The sequence below is a fragment of the Pelophylax lessonae genome (assembly GCF_965119305.1).
Source record: "Pelophylax lessonae genome assembly, chromosome: 13".
Classification (NCBI taxonomy): Eukaryota; Metazoa; Chordata; class Amphibia; order Anura; family Ranidae; genus Pelophylax; species Pelophylax lessonae.
Window position 1 is genome coordinate 5,168,716 of NC_138780.1, and position 14,473 is coordinate 5,183,188.

At 55.8% G+C, this 14,473-nt stretch overlaps 1 protein-coding gene across 7 annotated transcripts in view; it reads left to right on the top strand.

The window, feature by feature from the left end:
• UBAP2L (ubiquitin associated protein 2 like) overlaps positions 1 to 14,473 on the top strand; it is a 66,338-nt gene that overhangs the window by 48,407 nt on the left and 3,458 nt on the right. For 4 of the 7 annotated variants that reach the window (XM_082275636.1, XM_082275637.1, XM_082275638.1 and 1 more), the window contains 4 exons: positions 2,366 to 2,425; positions 2,992 to 3,097; positions 9,524 to 9,591; positions 9,814 to 10,011. In XM_082275636.1, coding sequence (XP_082131762.1) covers positions 2,366 to 2,425; positions 2,992 to 3,097; positions 9,524 to 9,591; positions 9,814 to 10,011 — 432 coding nt within the window. The remainder of the gene's footprint in view (positions 1 to 2,365; positions 2,426 to 2,991; positions 3,098 to 9,523; positions 9,592 to 9,813; positions 10,012 to 14,473) is intronic. The other 3 variants (XM_082275639.1, XM_082275640.1, XM_082275642.1) reach the window with 1 other exon arrangement.

Below are 14,473 nucleotides of genomic sequence, written 5' to 3' on the forward strand. Positions count from 1 at the left end.
ACATCCGTGTGGGTGCAGGTGCGTGTCCCCGAACTTACACCGCGACCCGTATTAAAATGTTTAGAGAGCCCCTCTAAAGCACTAAGGTCCCGGATCCTCCAGTCATCCACGGGTGTCTCAGGTACTCATACAGGAGTAGCATGTGTAAATCTGGGAGTGTCACACTCTCAACAGCCTGAGATCAGATGAAATTAAAGAGCGACCTCCCAGGCTATGCCCTTGACGTGTTTCGCCCTGCCACCAGAGCCTAGTCATAGATCTGACAAAGCTCCAGGGGCAGAGTGGCCTCCCAGGCTATGCTCTCGATGTGTTTCGCCCTACCACCAGAGCCTAGTCATAGATCTGACAAAGCTCCAGGGGCAGAGTGGCCTCCCAGGCTATGCCCTTTGTTTCGCCCTACCACCATAGCCTAGTCCTATATCTGACAAAGCTCCAGGGGCAGAGCGGCCTCCCAGGCTATGCTCTTGATGTGTTTAGCCCTACCACCATAGCCTAGTCCTATATCTGACAAAGCTCCAGGGGCAGAGCGGCCTCCCAGGCTATGCTCTCGATGTGTTTCGCCCTACCACCAGAGCCTAGTCCTATATCTGACAAAGCTCCACGGGCAGAGCGGCCTCCCAGGCTATGCTCTTTGACGTGTTTTGCCCTACCACCAGAGCCTAGTCCTATATCTGACAAAGCTCCAGGGGCAGAGCGGCCTCCCAGGCTATGCTCTCGATGTGTTTCGCCCTACCACCAGAGCCTAGTCATAGATCTGACAAAGCTCCAGGGGCAGAGCGGCCTCCCAGGCTATGCTCTCGATGTGTTTCGCCCTACCACCAGAGCCTAGTCCTATATCTCGCAGAGCTCCAGGGCCAGAGCGACCTCCCAGGCTATGCCCTTGACGTGTTTCGCCCTACCACCAGATCCTAGTCGTATATCTGACAAACTCCAGGGGCAGGGCGAAACATGTCAATGGAGGGGCCTGGGGGGAGCCAAGACTGAAGCCTCTCTTTACTTTCATCTGACATCGGGCTCTTGCCAGTGTGGCGCTCCCACATTATTTACACATGTTACTCCTGGGTGACTACCTGAGACGCTAGCACCATCTTTATAGTGTGGATCACTGGTACAGGGACCTGGGTGCTTTAGAGCGGCGCTCCAGGCTTTTCAAGACGGGTCATGGTGTGTGTTCTGGGACATGCACCTGCACCCACATGGATGTCAAATTTGGAGCTACAGCCAAGTCAGTGCAGCCTGCTGCGTCCCAAAATGCTTCAATGAGACTGACTGCCTGGGGATGCACAAAACACCTGCGCATCCCTGTGTGGGTAAACATCCTTTGCAGGGATGTATACTCTAGACTTGGCTCCACCCAGGCCCCTCCACTGATGCCTTTCGCCCTGCCCCTCGAGCTTAGTCATAGATATGACTAGGCTTTGGCAGTGGGACGAAACACGTTGGGAGGAGCCAAGGATGAGGCTGCTCTTCACCTTCATCTGAGCTCGGGCTGTTGCGAGTGCGGCGCTCCCACATTATTTGCACGCAGTCTGCGTTCACCAACACAGAATTCAAATTTGGAGCAGCGGCTTCTGTGTCCCAATTGACATCAATGGGACTGCCTCGTGCCGGGCTTAGGTTGTAGTACACACCATGTTGATGCCTTACTTTCAGGCGCCCTTTTGACCCGACTCCTGAAATTTGCCCAGCCCCATGTTAACTGCTGCTTATCTACTTCCGAAAGTTGAAACTGCTAGCCAAACCACCTCTGTGACTATCTTAACAACCCTTCCCTTTTTTTTTTTTTTTTTTTAACCCAACTTTGGACTGACTTTTTTTTTTCTGTAGTTAGACCTAAAATGTTGACTCCGCCCCGGGCCGCGTCTGACCATCGTAGACTGTTTCGGAAATCCCGTTATTACCGCTAATGCTTTTTTTGCACCTGAAAATTTCTGACATTGATCTCTGTGTTCTCTTGTGCTGTAACTGTTTTTTGGTAAAAAAAAGAATCTTATTTTTTTTTTCCTGATTGTAAATATCTCCATACTTAATAAAAGTATTTTCAATAAACTGTCCGATTGGCCGCCCTCCTTATTATTGCTTTTGGGGAACTGGGGGGAGGGGGGGTCCTGGTTTGGGGTTCTGTAGTTTGTTACTCTTAAAAAGGAATTTACAAAAAAAAAAATGAAACTTTAGGAAGTTACTATTTTAGATTTTGTTTATAGAATGCATTATATTTTGTTGGGGGGGCAACATAAATTTGGGGGGGTTTTATATTGGCCTTAGGTCATTTGTTTGGGTAACAATGTAACAAAGGGATGCTTAAAAAAAAATGTGCAAGTACGGCCCCTAAGACTTACCTCTAACCTCCCTGTATGCTACTTAGAGGTACCCCGCGGGAGTGCTGGCAACTGAGACTTTCCAGTATGTTGGCGATCCATCCCAGGTACGTCCCAGAATCCTCTGTTCTCGAGGTGAGAAAATAAAGCCTGCCTTCTGTGTGTCTGGCACCAATTTCCTGGGGCGCAAGGTCTCTCGTTCTGGGCACCCTCTACTGTCCCTGGTGTAGGGTCCTGCCTGTGCTTTTGTTGCCTCTACCTTGCAGCAGTGCGCCATTTTTAAGCTTGCCCGATGATTCAACATGGCTGCAGCTTTACCGAAAACAAATCTAATCACCAACAGGGCATGCCGAATTGACATCTGCTCTCATTTTGGCTTCAAAGAATAACCCAACATCGGCTCTTGTTTATTAAATGGCAGCTGACTAAAAAATTGGTCTCCTCCTTGCCAGGCTAAGTATTATGGGAGAGAAATTTGGATGGGGAGGGGGGTTAAAGGGGCTGTGTGTGTTTTTGTCGAGCTGTCTTTTTAGGGCAGGATGGTCTCAAAGTGATCACCCGGCTGCAAAATAATACAGACACTGCCTGCCCTTGTTTGTGACCTGCCGCTAGGGCGGAGCTGGAGAGCCCTGGCCTCATGAGTCCTCTTGTCCCCTTCTTTTATTTCCTGCAGGTGGCGCCTACCACGTCAAAGCAGCACGGGGTGAATGTTGGGGTCAATACTTCGGCTGGCGCCTTCCAGCAAGCGGCCAGCTACGGCTCTCACGCTTACAACACCGGTAAGACAGATTACCAAGACGCTATCACTTTTGTTGGTTCCTATTTGACCCCTTTTCACTCCGTAGCTGTGAATGCCTTCCTTCCCCTGCTTTTTTTTTTTTTGGTGCCTCTCCAAACTCTTCCCTGCTGCAGAGCATCTGCCCCCGCTGGCGGTCCGAGCAGCAGCAGGTGATTAGCTGTGCGAGATCCCAAGTTAGAGCTGTCTGAGTGTTGAATGGGAAATCATGTTTATATAGATGTCGAGTTGCGCTGCAAGCAGTGAGAGGTTGGCTCTCGCTTTTGCGTGCGTTGTGGGTGCCTGCTTGTCACTTCGGTGCAATGACCTCGTAAGGTTTGTCTGTGTTGCTGGCATGCGTCCCCTGGTAGCCATTGCTGGGTCTGTGTGTCGATAAATGGGCGGGGGCTTCCCTTTCCTTGCTGAGGTCTGTCTGTCCACAGGCTTTGAGGACTTGGGCCAGCTGTCCAGCATGGGGGATTTCTGTAAGGGTGCATTTAGTGGGGCTTCTGCTCAGATCAAACCTGCTGCTTGCACCAATGGACCAGGTGCTGGTAGGTGCTCTCTCTGCTTCCAGCTTTGCTTTGCCTTGTCTTATCCTGTAGCCAGGACCCTCCTTGTTTCTCCCTCCCGTGCCAGCCCTTCCTTCTTGTTTCTCCCTCCCGTGCCAGCCCTTCCTTCTTGTTTCTCCCTCCCGTGCCATCCCTTCCTTCTTGTTTCTCCCTCCCGTGCCAGCCCTTCCTTCTTGTTTCTCCCTCCCGTGCCAGCCCTTCCTTCTTGTTCCTCCCTCCCGTGCCAGCCCTTCCTTCTTGTTCCTCCCTCCCGTGCCAGCCCTTCCTTCTTGTTCCTCCCTCCCGTGTCAGCCCTTCCTTCTTGTTCTTCCCTCCCGTGCCAGCCCTTCCTTCCTTCCTCCCTCCCTCCCTCCCGTGCCAGCCCTTCCTTCCTTCCTCCCTCCCTCCCGTGCCAGCCCTTCCTCCCTCCCTCCCTCCCGTGCCAGCCCTTCCTTCCTCCCTCCCTCCCTCCCGTGCCAGCCCTTCCTTCCTCCCTCCCTGCCTCCCGTGCCAGCCCTTCTTTCCTCCCTCCCTCCCTCCCTCCCGTGCCAGCCCTTCTTTCCTCCCTCCCTCCCTCCCTCCCGTGCCAGCCCTTCCTTCCTCCCTCCCTCCCTCCCGTGCCAGCCCTTCCTTCCTCCCTCCCTCCCTCCCGTGCCAGCCCTTCCTTCCTCCCTCCCTCCCTCCCGTGCCAGCCCTTCCTTCCTCCCTCCCTCCCTCCCGTGCCAGCCCTTCCTCCCTCCCTCCCTCCCTCCCGTGCCAGCCCTTCCTTCCTCCCTCCCTCCCGTGCCAGCCCTTCCTTCCTCCCTCCCTCCCTCCCGTGCCAGCCCTTCCTTCCTTCCTCCCTCCCTCCCGTGCCAGCCCTTCCTTCCTCCCTCCCTCCCTCCCTCCCTCCCGTGCCAGCCCTTCCTTCCTTCCTCCCTCCCGTGCCAGCCCTTCCTTCCTCCCTCCCTCCCGTGCCAGCCCTTCCTTCCTCCCTCCCTCCCGTGCCAGCCCTTCCTTCCTCCCTCCCTCCCGTGCCAGCCCTTCATTCCTCCCTCCCTCCCGTGCCAGCCCTTCATTCCTCCCTCCCTCCCGTGCCAGCCCTTCCTTCCTCCCTCCCTCCCTCCCGTGCCAGCCCTTCCTTCCTCCCTCCCTCCCTCCCGTGCCAGCCCTTCCTTCCTCCCTCCCTCCCTCCCTCCCGTGCCAGCCCTTCCTTCCTCCCTCCCTCCCTCCCGTGCCAGCCCTTCCTTCCTCCCTCCCTCCCTCCCGTGCCAGCCCTTCCTTCCTCCCTCCCTCCCTCCCGTGCCAGCCCTTCCTTCCTCCCTCCCTCCCTCCCGTGCCAGCCCTTCCTTCCTCCCTCCCTCCCGTGCCAGCCCTTCCTTCCTCCCTCCCTCCCGTGCCAGCCCTTCCTTCCTCCCTCCCTCCCTCCCGTGCCAGCCCTTCCTTCCTCCCTCCCTCCCTCCCGTGCCAGCCCTTCCTCCCTCCCTCCCTCCCTCCCGTGCCAGCCCTTCCTCCCTCCCTCCCTCCCTCCCGTGCCAGCCCTTCCTCCCTCCCTCCCTCCCTCCCGTGCCAGCCCTTCCTTCCTCCCTCCCGTGCCAGCCCTTCCTTCCTCCCTCCCTCCCTCCCGTGCCAGCCCTTCCTTCCTCCCTCCCTCCCTCCCGTGCCAGCCCTTCCTTCCTCCCTCCCTCCCTCCCGTGCCAGCCCTTCCTTCCTCCCTCCCTCCCTCCCGTGCCAGCCCTTCCTTCCTCCCTCCCTCCCTCCCGTGCCAGCCCTTCCTTCCTCCCTCCCTGCCTCCCGTGCCAGCCCTTCCTTCCTCCCTCCCTGCCTCCCGTGCCAGCCCTTCTTTCCTCCCTCCCTCCCTCCCGTGCCAGCCCTTCCTTCCTCCCTCCCTCCCTCCCGTGCCAGCCCTTCCTTCCTCCCTCCCTCCCTCCCGTGCCAGCCCTTCCTCCCTCCCTCCCGTGCCAGCCCTTCCTTCCTCCCTCCCTCCCGTGCTAGCCCTTCCTTCCTCCCTCCCTCCCTCCCGTGCCAGCCCTTCCTTCCTTCCTCCCTCCCTCCCGTGCCAGCCCTTCCTTCCTCCCTCCCTCCCTCCCGTGCCAGCCCTTCCTTCCTTCCTCCCTCCCTCCCGTGCCAGCCCTTCCTCCCTCCCTCCCTCCCGTGCCAGCCCTTCCTCCCTCCCTCCCTCCCTCCCGTGCCAGCCCTTCCTTCCTCCCTCCCTCCCGTGCCAGCCCTTCCTTCCTCCCTCCCTCCCGTGCCAGCCCTTCCTTCCTCCCTCCCTCCCGTGCCAGCCCTTCCTTCCTCCCTCCCTCCCGTGCCAGCCCTTCCTTCCTCCCTCCCTCCCTCCCGTGCCAGCCCTTCCTTCCTCCCTCCCTCCCTCCCGTGCCAGCCCTTCCTTCCTCCCTCCCTCCCTCCCGTGCCAGCCCTTCCTTCCTCCCTCCCTCCCTCCCTCCCGTGCCAGCCCTTCCTTCCTCCCTCCCTCCCTCCCTCCCGTGCCAGCCCTTCCTCCCTCCCTCCCTCCCGTGCCAGCCCTTCCTTCCTCCCTCCCTCCCTCCCGTGCCAGCCCTTCCTTCCTCCCTCCCTCCCTCCCGTGCCAGCCCTTCCTTCCTCCCTCCCTCCCTCCCGTGCCAGCCCTTCCTTCCTCCCTCCCTCCCTCCCGTGCCAGCCCTTCCTTCCTCCCTCCCTCCCTCCCGTGCCAGCCCTTCCTTCCTCCCTCCCTCCCTCCCGTGCCAGCCCTTCCTTCCTCCCTCCCTCCCTCCCGTGCCAGCCCTTCCTTCCTCCCTCCCTCCCGTGCCAGCCCTTCCTTCCTCCCTCCCTCCCGTGCCAGCCCTTCCTTCCTCCCTCCCTCCCGTGCCAGCCCTTCCTTCCTCCCTCCCTCCCTCCCGTGCCAGCCCTTCCTCCCTCCCTCCCTCCCGTGCCAGCCCTTCCTCCCTCCCTCCCGTGCCAGCCCTCCCTCCCTCCCTCCCGTGCCAGCCCTTCCTTCCTCCCTCCCTCCCTCCCGTGCCAGCCCTTCCTTCCTCCCTCCCTCCCTCCCGTGCCAGCCCTTCCTTCCTCCCTCCCTCCCTCCCGTGCCAGCCCTTCCTTCCTCCCTCCCTCCCGTGCCAGCCCTTCCTTCCTCCCTCCCTCCCGTGCCAGCCCTTCCTTCCTCCCTCCCTCCCTCCCGTGCCAGCCCTTCCTTCCTCCCTCCCTCCCGTGCCAGCCCTTCCTTCCTCCCTCCCTCCCGTGCCAGCCCTTCCTTCCTCCCTCCCTCCCGTGCCAGCCCTTCCTTCCTCCCTCCCTCCCTCCCGTGCCAGCCCTTCCTCCCTCCCTCCCTCCCGTGCCAGCCCTTCCTCCCTCCCTCCCGTGCCAGCCCTCCCTCCCTCCCTCCCGTGCCAGCCCTTCCTTCCTCCCTCCCTCCCTCCCGTGCCAGCCCTTCCTTCCTCCCTCCCTCCCTCCCGTGCCAGCCCTTCCTTCCTCCCTCCCGTGCCAGCCCTTCCTTCCTCCCTCCCTCCCGTGCCAGCCCTTCCTTTCTCCCTCCCTCCCGTGCCAGCCCTTCCTTTCTCCCTCCCTCCCGTGCCAGCCCTTCCTTTCTCCCTCCCTCCCGTGCCAGCCCTTCCTTTCTCCCTCCCTCCCGTGCCAGCCCTTCCTTCCTCCCTCCCTCCCTCCCTCCCGTGGACCATCCCAGTCTTCCATGCCTGCTATGTTTTTCCCTTCATCTGCCCCAGCCATACTTCCTGCTCTGGCCTGCTTCCTCTCCCACCCCAGTCCTATTTCCCGGTCTGCTCTGCTGCTCCTTTACCTGGCCCTGCTTTCAGGCTTGCCCTGCTGCCCCCGCTCGCCCCTTCCCCAGTCCCACTTCCTGCCTGCTCTGCTCCCAAATACTGCAGTTTTCTTGCTTGCCCCAGTCCAACCTCCTGGCCTGGGCAGCCCTTGCTCCCCACCATCACATAAATGATAACTTAGTATTGTCTTGTGCATTATTTGATTACTAATTTTCAATTAAATGGATCAGAATAGTTTGCTGTCTGCATCGTGGTATGCAACTTCGGCACTCCAGGTTTTCTGGAACTGCAAGTCCCACGAGGCATTGCAAAACTTGCCAGCCACAGGCATGACTTCCAAAGGCAGAGGCACGATGGGATTTGTAGTTTCTTCACAGCTGGATGGCTAAGGATGCCTACATTGTTCTATGTCAATCCCGTTGTGTTCGTCGTCACCTTTGCCCTAACCTGTTCTTGTTGCTATGATTTTAGTCTTTCCTTACTGCTTGTACCTCTATTACCCAGCATTTCGGTCCTGGCTGCTCCCCATCCTGCCCTTTTACCCGTCCTCTCCTGTCCTCTGTGCCCCCACATTCATAGCTTCCTGTGACCCTCCTTTTTCCCCAATGGTGTTTGTTTCCCCAGAAGGCCCTATTCTGTACTCTGCTGAACCTGCTGGCCTAGTGATGGCCTGCTAAGAAATCGATGTGACCTCACAAAGCTGAAGTCCAATCTTGTACATACCTTGTATACGCACGTACCATGTTCCTGCACAGACCAGAGGAAATCCATTCTCAAAGTGTGACTGTGTAGTTGAGACCACTGCAGTTTGAGTAGGCAAAACACCCCTTGTAAATGTAGAGAAATGCAGCACACCCCTCGTAACTTGTGTACCTTACACTCCAATGTGCTAACAACCTTTGTTATCCTATAGCAGGGGTCTCCAAACTTTCTGAAAAAAAGGGACAGTTTACTTTCCTGGAGGCTTCAGAGGGGCCGGACTGTGGCCAGTGGGATTAAAAAAAAATGCAGTGTCAGTGAGAGTAAACGATGTCCCATCATTGGTGTCAGTGAATGGCATGGTGCCCCATCATTGGTGTCAGTGAGTGTAAACAGTGCCCCATCATTTGTTTTAGTGGGAGGAATAGTACCCCATTGTTGGTATTCAAAGTAGTATTGGTGCCCCATCATTGGTGCTTGTGGATGGCATGGTGCCCCATCTCTGGTGTCAGTGAGAGTAAACAGTGCCCGTCATTGTTGGTGACTTTGGGTGCACTGGTTCCCCATCACTAGTGTCAGTGAGAGTAAATGGGGCCCCATTGCTGGTATTCAGAGTAGGAATGGTGCCCTATCATTGGTGCCGGTGTGGAGGAATGGTGCCCCATCGTTGGTGCCGGTGGGAGGAATGGTGCCCCATCATTGGTGCCGGTGGGAGGGAAGGGTGCCCCATCATTGGTGCCGGTGGGAGGGAAGGGTGCCCCATCATTGGTGCCGGTGGGAGGGAAGGCTGCCCCATCATTGGTGCCGGTGGGAGGGAAGGCTGCCCCATCATTGGTGCCGGTGGGAGGGAAGGCTGCCCCATCATTGGTGCCGGTGGGAGGGAAGGCTGCCCCATCATTGGTGCCGGTGGGAGGGAAGGCTGCCCCATCATTGGTGCCGGTGGGAGGGAAGGCTGCCCCATCATTGGTGCCGGTGGGAGGGAAGGCTGCCCCATCATTGGTGCCGGTGGGAGGGAAGGCTGCCCCATCATTGGTGCCGGTGGGAGGGAAGGGTGCCCCATCATTGGTGCCGGTGGGAGGGAAGGGTGCCCCATCATTGGTGCCGGTGGGAGGGAAGGGTGCCCCATCATTGGTGCCGGTGGGAGGGAAGGCTGCCCCATCATTGGTGCCGGTGGGAGGGAAGGGTGCCCCATCATTGGTGCCGGTGGGAGGGAAAGGTGCCCCATCATTGGTGCCGGTGGGAGGGAAGGGTGCCCCATCGTTGGTGCCGGTGGGAGGGAAGGGTGCCCCATCATTGGTGCCGGTGAATGGCGTGACCAGATAAATACAAGCAAAGGGCCACATCCGGCCCACGGGCCGCAGTTTGGAGACCACTGTCCTGTAGTACTGGCATACTAATTTTTCCAAACTACAAACCATACATATGTACGCTGTGGTTTCTTTGCAGGTGTGTCTGTTACCTCCAGTAATACTGGTGTCCCCGATATATCCGGCTCTGTCTATTCCAAGACGCAGGTAGGTCGTTATGTGCTGTCTATGTGAATTTTGCATGTTCATACAAAGTATATGGGATGCTGCAGGCAGTCACCACTAGAGGGCAGGATTTGCCCCAGCCTGTGCTTGGGACATCACGGCATTGACGACCTCCTAAGATTTGTAGTCTGTTAGCAGCCCCTCCCCCACCATGCCTCTTTAGTGGATAGCAGGTACTTATTGTGACCCGTTTGCTCTTTTCAGCAATCGTTTGAGAAGCAGGGTTTCCACACCGCCACCCCGGCAACTTCCTTCAACCTGCCCTCTGCGCTGGGAAGCGGAGGTCCCATCAACCCGGCTACAGCCGCTGCCTACCCTCCCGCTCCATTCATGCACATCCTGGCACCACATCAACAACCTCACTCCCAGATCCTCCACCACCACCTCCAGCAAGATGCTCAGGTAAGCACATCCAGAAAACTTGGCTGTTCATCTAGGGACTGAGACTTGTATATGTAGCATACTTCACTGTTCAGGGCATTTTATGGTCGCTCTTCGGTTCTGTACAGTGGAGCCCTCCCGGGGGGGGGGTGTTCCGCGTGGGTAGCCATTTTTTTCTCTGTAGTGTAGTGATCAGCGCCATGTGACTCCAGTCACTTTATACACCCCTAGAGTACAGAGCTCATTTCTTTTCATCAAGTGTCTGAGAATGTAAAGGATCGGCAACATTCTGCCAGAAATCCATTGAGCTCCTAATTTTCTGTATTAAGCACCCTGCCTCTGCTACACCGAAATCACAAACAGCCCCACCCAGTTCTCCCCCTGCAGCACTACAGAACACTTCCCCATCTCAAGAGGGAGGTGTTCTCCAGTCCAGCAGAAAAGAACTTAGAAAGCGCTGACAACCATTCTTAGGATTTCAGTGCAGCAGAGATGGCGTTGTCATGGTAAGTTGGACATTGACTGGTGCAGGTAGATTTTAATGGGTTTCTGGTTTCCCATCACTAGTGTTAGTGAGAGTTAATTGTGCCCCATTGCTGGTATTCAGAGTAGGAATGGTGCCCTATCATTGGTGCCGGTGGGAGGGAAGGGTGCCCCATAATTGGTACCGGTGGGAGGGAAGGGTGCCCCATCATTGGTACCGGTGGGAGGGAAGGGTGCCCCATCATTGGTCCCGGTGGTAGGGAAGGGTGCCCCATCATTGGTGCCGCTGGGAGGGAAGGGTGCCCCATCATTGGTGCCACTGGGAGGGAAGGGTACCCCATCATTGGTGCCGCTGGGAGGGAAGGGTGCCCCATCATTGGTGCCGGTGGGAGGGAAGGGTGCCCCATCATTGGTGCCGGTGGGAGGGAAGGGTGCCCCATCATTGGTGCCGGTGGGAGGGAAGGGTGCCCCATCGTTGGTGCCGGTGGGAGGGAATGGTGCCCCATCGTTGGTGCCGGTGGGAGGGAAGGGCGCCCCATCATTGGTGCCGGTGGGAGGGAAGGGCACCCGATCATTGGTGCCGGTGGTAGGGAAGGGTGCACCATCATTGGTGCCGGTGGGAGGGAATAGTGCCCCATCATTGGTGCCGGTGGGAGGGAAGGGTGCCCCATCATTGGTGCCGGTGGGAGGGAATAGTGCCCCATCATTGGTGCCGGTGGGAGGGAAGGGTGCCCCATCATTGGTGCCGGTGGGAGGGAATAGTGCCCCATCATTGGTGCCGGTGGGAGGGAAGGGTGCCCCATCATTGGTGCCGGTGGGAGGGAAGGGTGCCCCATCATTGGTGCCGGTGGGAGGGAACGCTGCCCCATCATTGGTGCCGGTGGGAGGGAACGCTGCCCCATCATTGGTGCCGGTGGGAGGGAACGCTGCCCCATCATTGGTGCCGGTGGGAGGGAACTCCTGTTGACTATCCTGTTCTTGTGCCCAAAGATGCCCGTTTATTAGCGGGGGGGGGGGGGGAGCATGATAAACAACCCCTTTGTAACTGCCTAAGACATGTAGGAGTAGCAAAAGGGAGGGCTTTAACGCGTGCCGCTGGGCGGCTGATGATTCTGCGCTGCGAGCGCGCTTCCAACACAGATTAAGATGTAAAACCGTTCTTGGTCTCGCTAATGATCAGTATCTGGTCATGTGACCACTGAGGGAGCCGATCCATTTCTGTCCCCCTTCCCATGGTCAAAGTTTTAAAAGGGACACCTATGCAGGGTAAGAGAGGGATAGCTAACCATTAATTTTGTCATCAAAGCCATGCGAGTGCTGAGACAGTGAACTTTCTTTATAAACAAGAACCCATTTTTCTGTTAGCCCTATAAGGGTTCCAAACGCCTGAGAATGTTCTTGGTCTATGCGATTGGCTTTGTGATCACATGATCAGGAGCCGCCCTTCCTATCAGTTCCCTATAGTTCTCAGCACAGTCACATGATTGAGCGTCCTCCCAGCAGCAGACAACGGCCATACAGTGATTTCTTTTTACACTTTTTTCACCTAATAAATTTGATGTCCGATTCATTTCTACATTTTCACAACCTTAAATTCAAGTTTTTTAGGATTTGCTTCATATACAGTATCTGTAGGATAGGATATTCACGCTATAACATAAGCAATCTGACACTAGATACAAGAATTGTCATAAATACAGTACACCCCTCACATTGTTATAGATAATTTATCTTTCCATGTGACAACACTGAAGAAATTAGACTTTGCTACAATGTAAAGTAGTGAGTGTACAGCTTGTATAACAGTGTAAATTTACTGTCCCCTCAAAATAACTCAACACACAGCCATTAATGTCTAAACTGCTGGCAACAAAAGTGAGTACACCCCTAAGTGACAATGTCCAAATTGGGCCCAAAGTGACAATATTTTGTGTGGCCGCCATTATTTTCCAGCACTGCCTTAACCCTCTTGGGCATGGAGTTCACCAGAGCCTCACAGGTTGTCACTGGAGTCCTCTTCCACTCCCCCATGATGACATCACAGAGCTGGTGGATGTTAGAGACCTTCCCCTCCTCCACCTTCTGTTTGAGGATCCCCCACAGATGCTCAATAGGGTTTAGGTCTGGAGACATGCTTGGCCAGTCCATCACCTTTACCCTCAGCTTCTTTAGCAAGGCAGTAGCCATCTTGGAGGTGTTTGGGGTCGTTATGTTGGAATACTGCCCTGCCCCCCAGTCTCTGAAGGGAGGGGATCATGCTCTGCTTCAGTATGTCACAGTACATGTTGGCATTCATGGTTCCCTCAATGATCTGTAGCCCCCCAATGCCGGCAGCACTCATGCAGCCCCAGACCATGACACTCCCACCACCATGACACTCCCACCACCATGCTGACTGTAGGAAGACACACTTGTCTTTGTACTCCTCACCTGGTTGCCGCCACACACGCCTGAAACCATCTGACACCAAATAAGTTTATCTTGGTCTCATCAGAGCACAGGAGATGGTTCCAGTAATCCATGTCCTTAGTCTACTTGTCTTCAGCAAACTGTTTGTGGGCTTTCTTGTCCATCATCTTTAGAAGAGGCTTCCTTCTGGGATGACAGCCATGCAGACCAATTTGATGCAGTGTGCGGCGTATGGTCTGAGCACTGACAAGCTGACCCCTCCCCCATCCCTTCAACCTCTGCAGCAATGCTGGCAGCACTCATACGTCTATTTCCCAAAGACAACCTCTGGATATGACGCTGAGCACGGCACTCAACTTCTTTAACAGACCATGGCGAGGCCTGTTCTGAGTGGAACCTGTCCTGTTAAACCGCTGTATGGACTTGGCCACCGTGCTGCAGCTCCGTTTCAGGGTCTTGCCAATCTTCTTATAGCCTAGGCCATCTTTATGTAGAGCAACAATTCTTTTTTTCAGATCCTCAGAGTTCTTTGCCATGAGGCGCCATGTTGATCTTCCAGTGACCAGTATGAGAGAGTGAGAGCGATAACACCAAATTTACCACACCTGCTCCCCATTCACACTTGAGACCTTGTAACACCGAGTCACATGACACCGGGGAGGGAAAATGGCTAATTGGGCCTATATTGGACATTGTCACGTAGGGGTGTACTGACTTTTGTTGCCAGTGGTTTAGACATTAATGGCTGTGTGTTGAGTTATTTTGAGGGGACAGTAAATTTCCACTGTTATACAAGCTGTGCACTCACTACTTTACATTGTAGCAAAGTGTCATTTCTTCAGTGTTGTCACATGAAAAGATAGAATAAAATATTTACAGAAATCGGAGGGGTGTACTTACTTCTGTGAGATACTGTCAGATTGCTTATGTTATAAGCACGGATATCCTATATCAGTGGTCCTCAACCCTGGCCTACAGGGCCCACTAACAGGCCAGGTTTTAAGTATTACCTTGGGGAGATGCCGACTAGAGTACTGCAATCACTGAGCAGCAAATTATATCACCTGTGATGTATTTCAGTTATCTTGCAAACCTGGCCTGTTAGTGGGCCCTGTAGGCCAGGGTTGAGGACCACTGTCCTATATGACATTTGATTGTCAACAGATTGCTATAACAATGTTGGCGGAAGTTCCCGCCCTGTTGACAACAAAGGAGTATAGGAAAGAGCCGCTGCTTCCACCCCCTCCCCAGCGGCTCGATAACCACATAGAAGTATTTAAAAATGGCGCCTAACACCTCATTTTTTAAAATATCACGATGCCAGGAGGGGGAATTTGGGTAAGTATGCAGATTTGTGCTTTTTTTGGGGGAGGGGGGCTGGGATGTGTACATGGGGAAGATTTGTGGTCGGAGGGGTGCATTTGTGCAGGAAGGGGAGATTTCAGCAAGAGGGGCGGGTTGTACTGGGAGGAGGGGCAATTTCTGCTTTGGAGGGAAGTATGCAGATTAGTAGTTAGTTGTGGGTGGGGGGGGGGGTTTTGCTGACACATATAATGTTTATACCTAAGGGTGGGGGCTAATTTGTACTGGG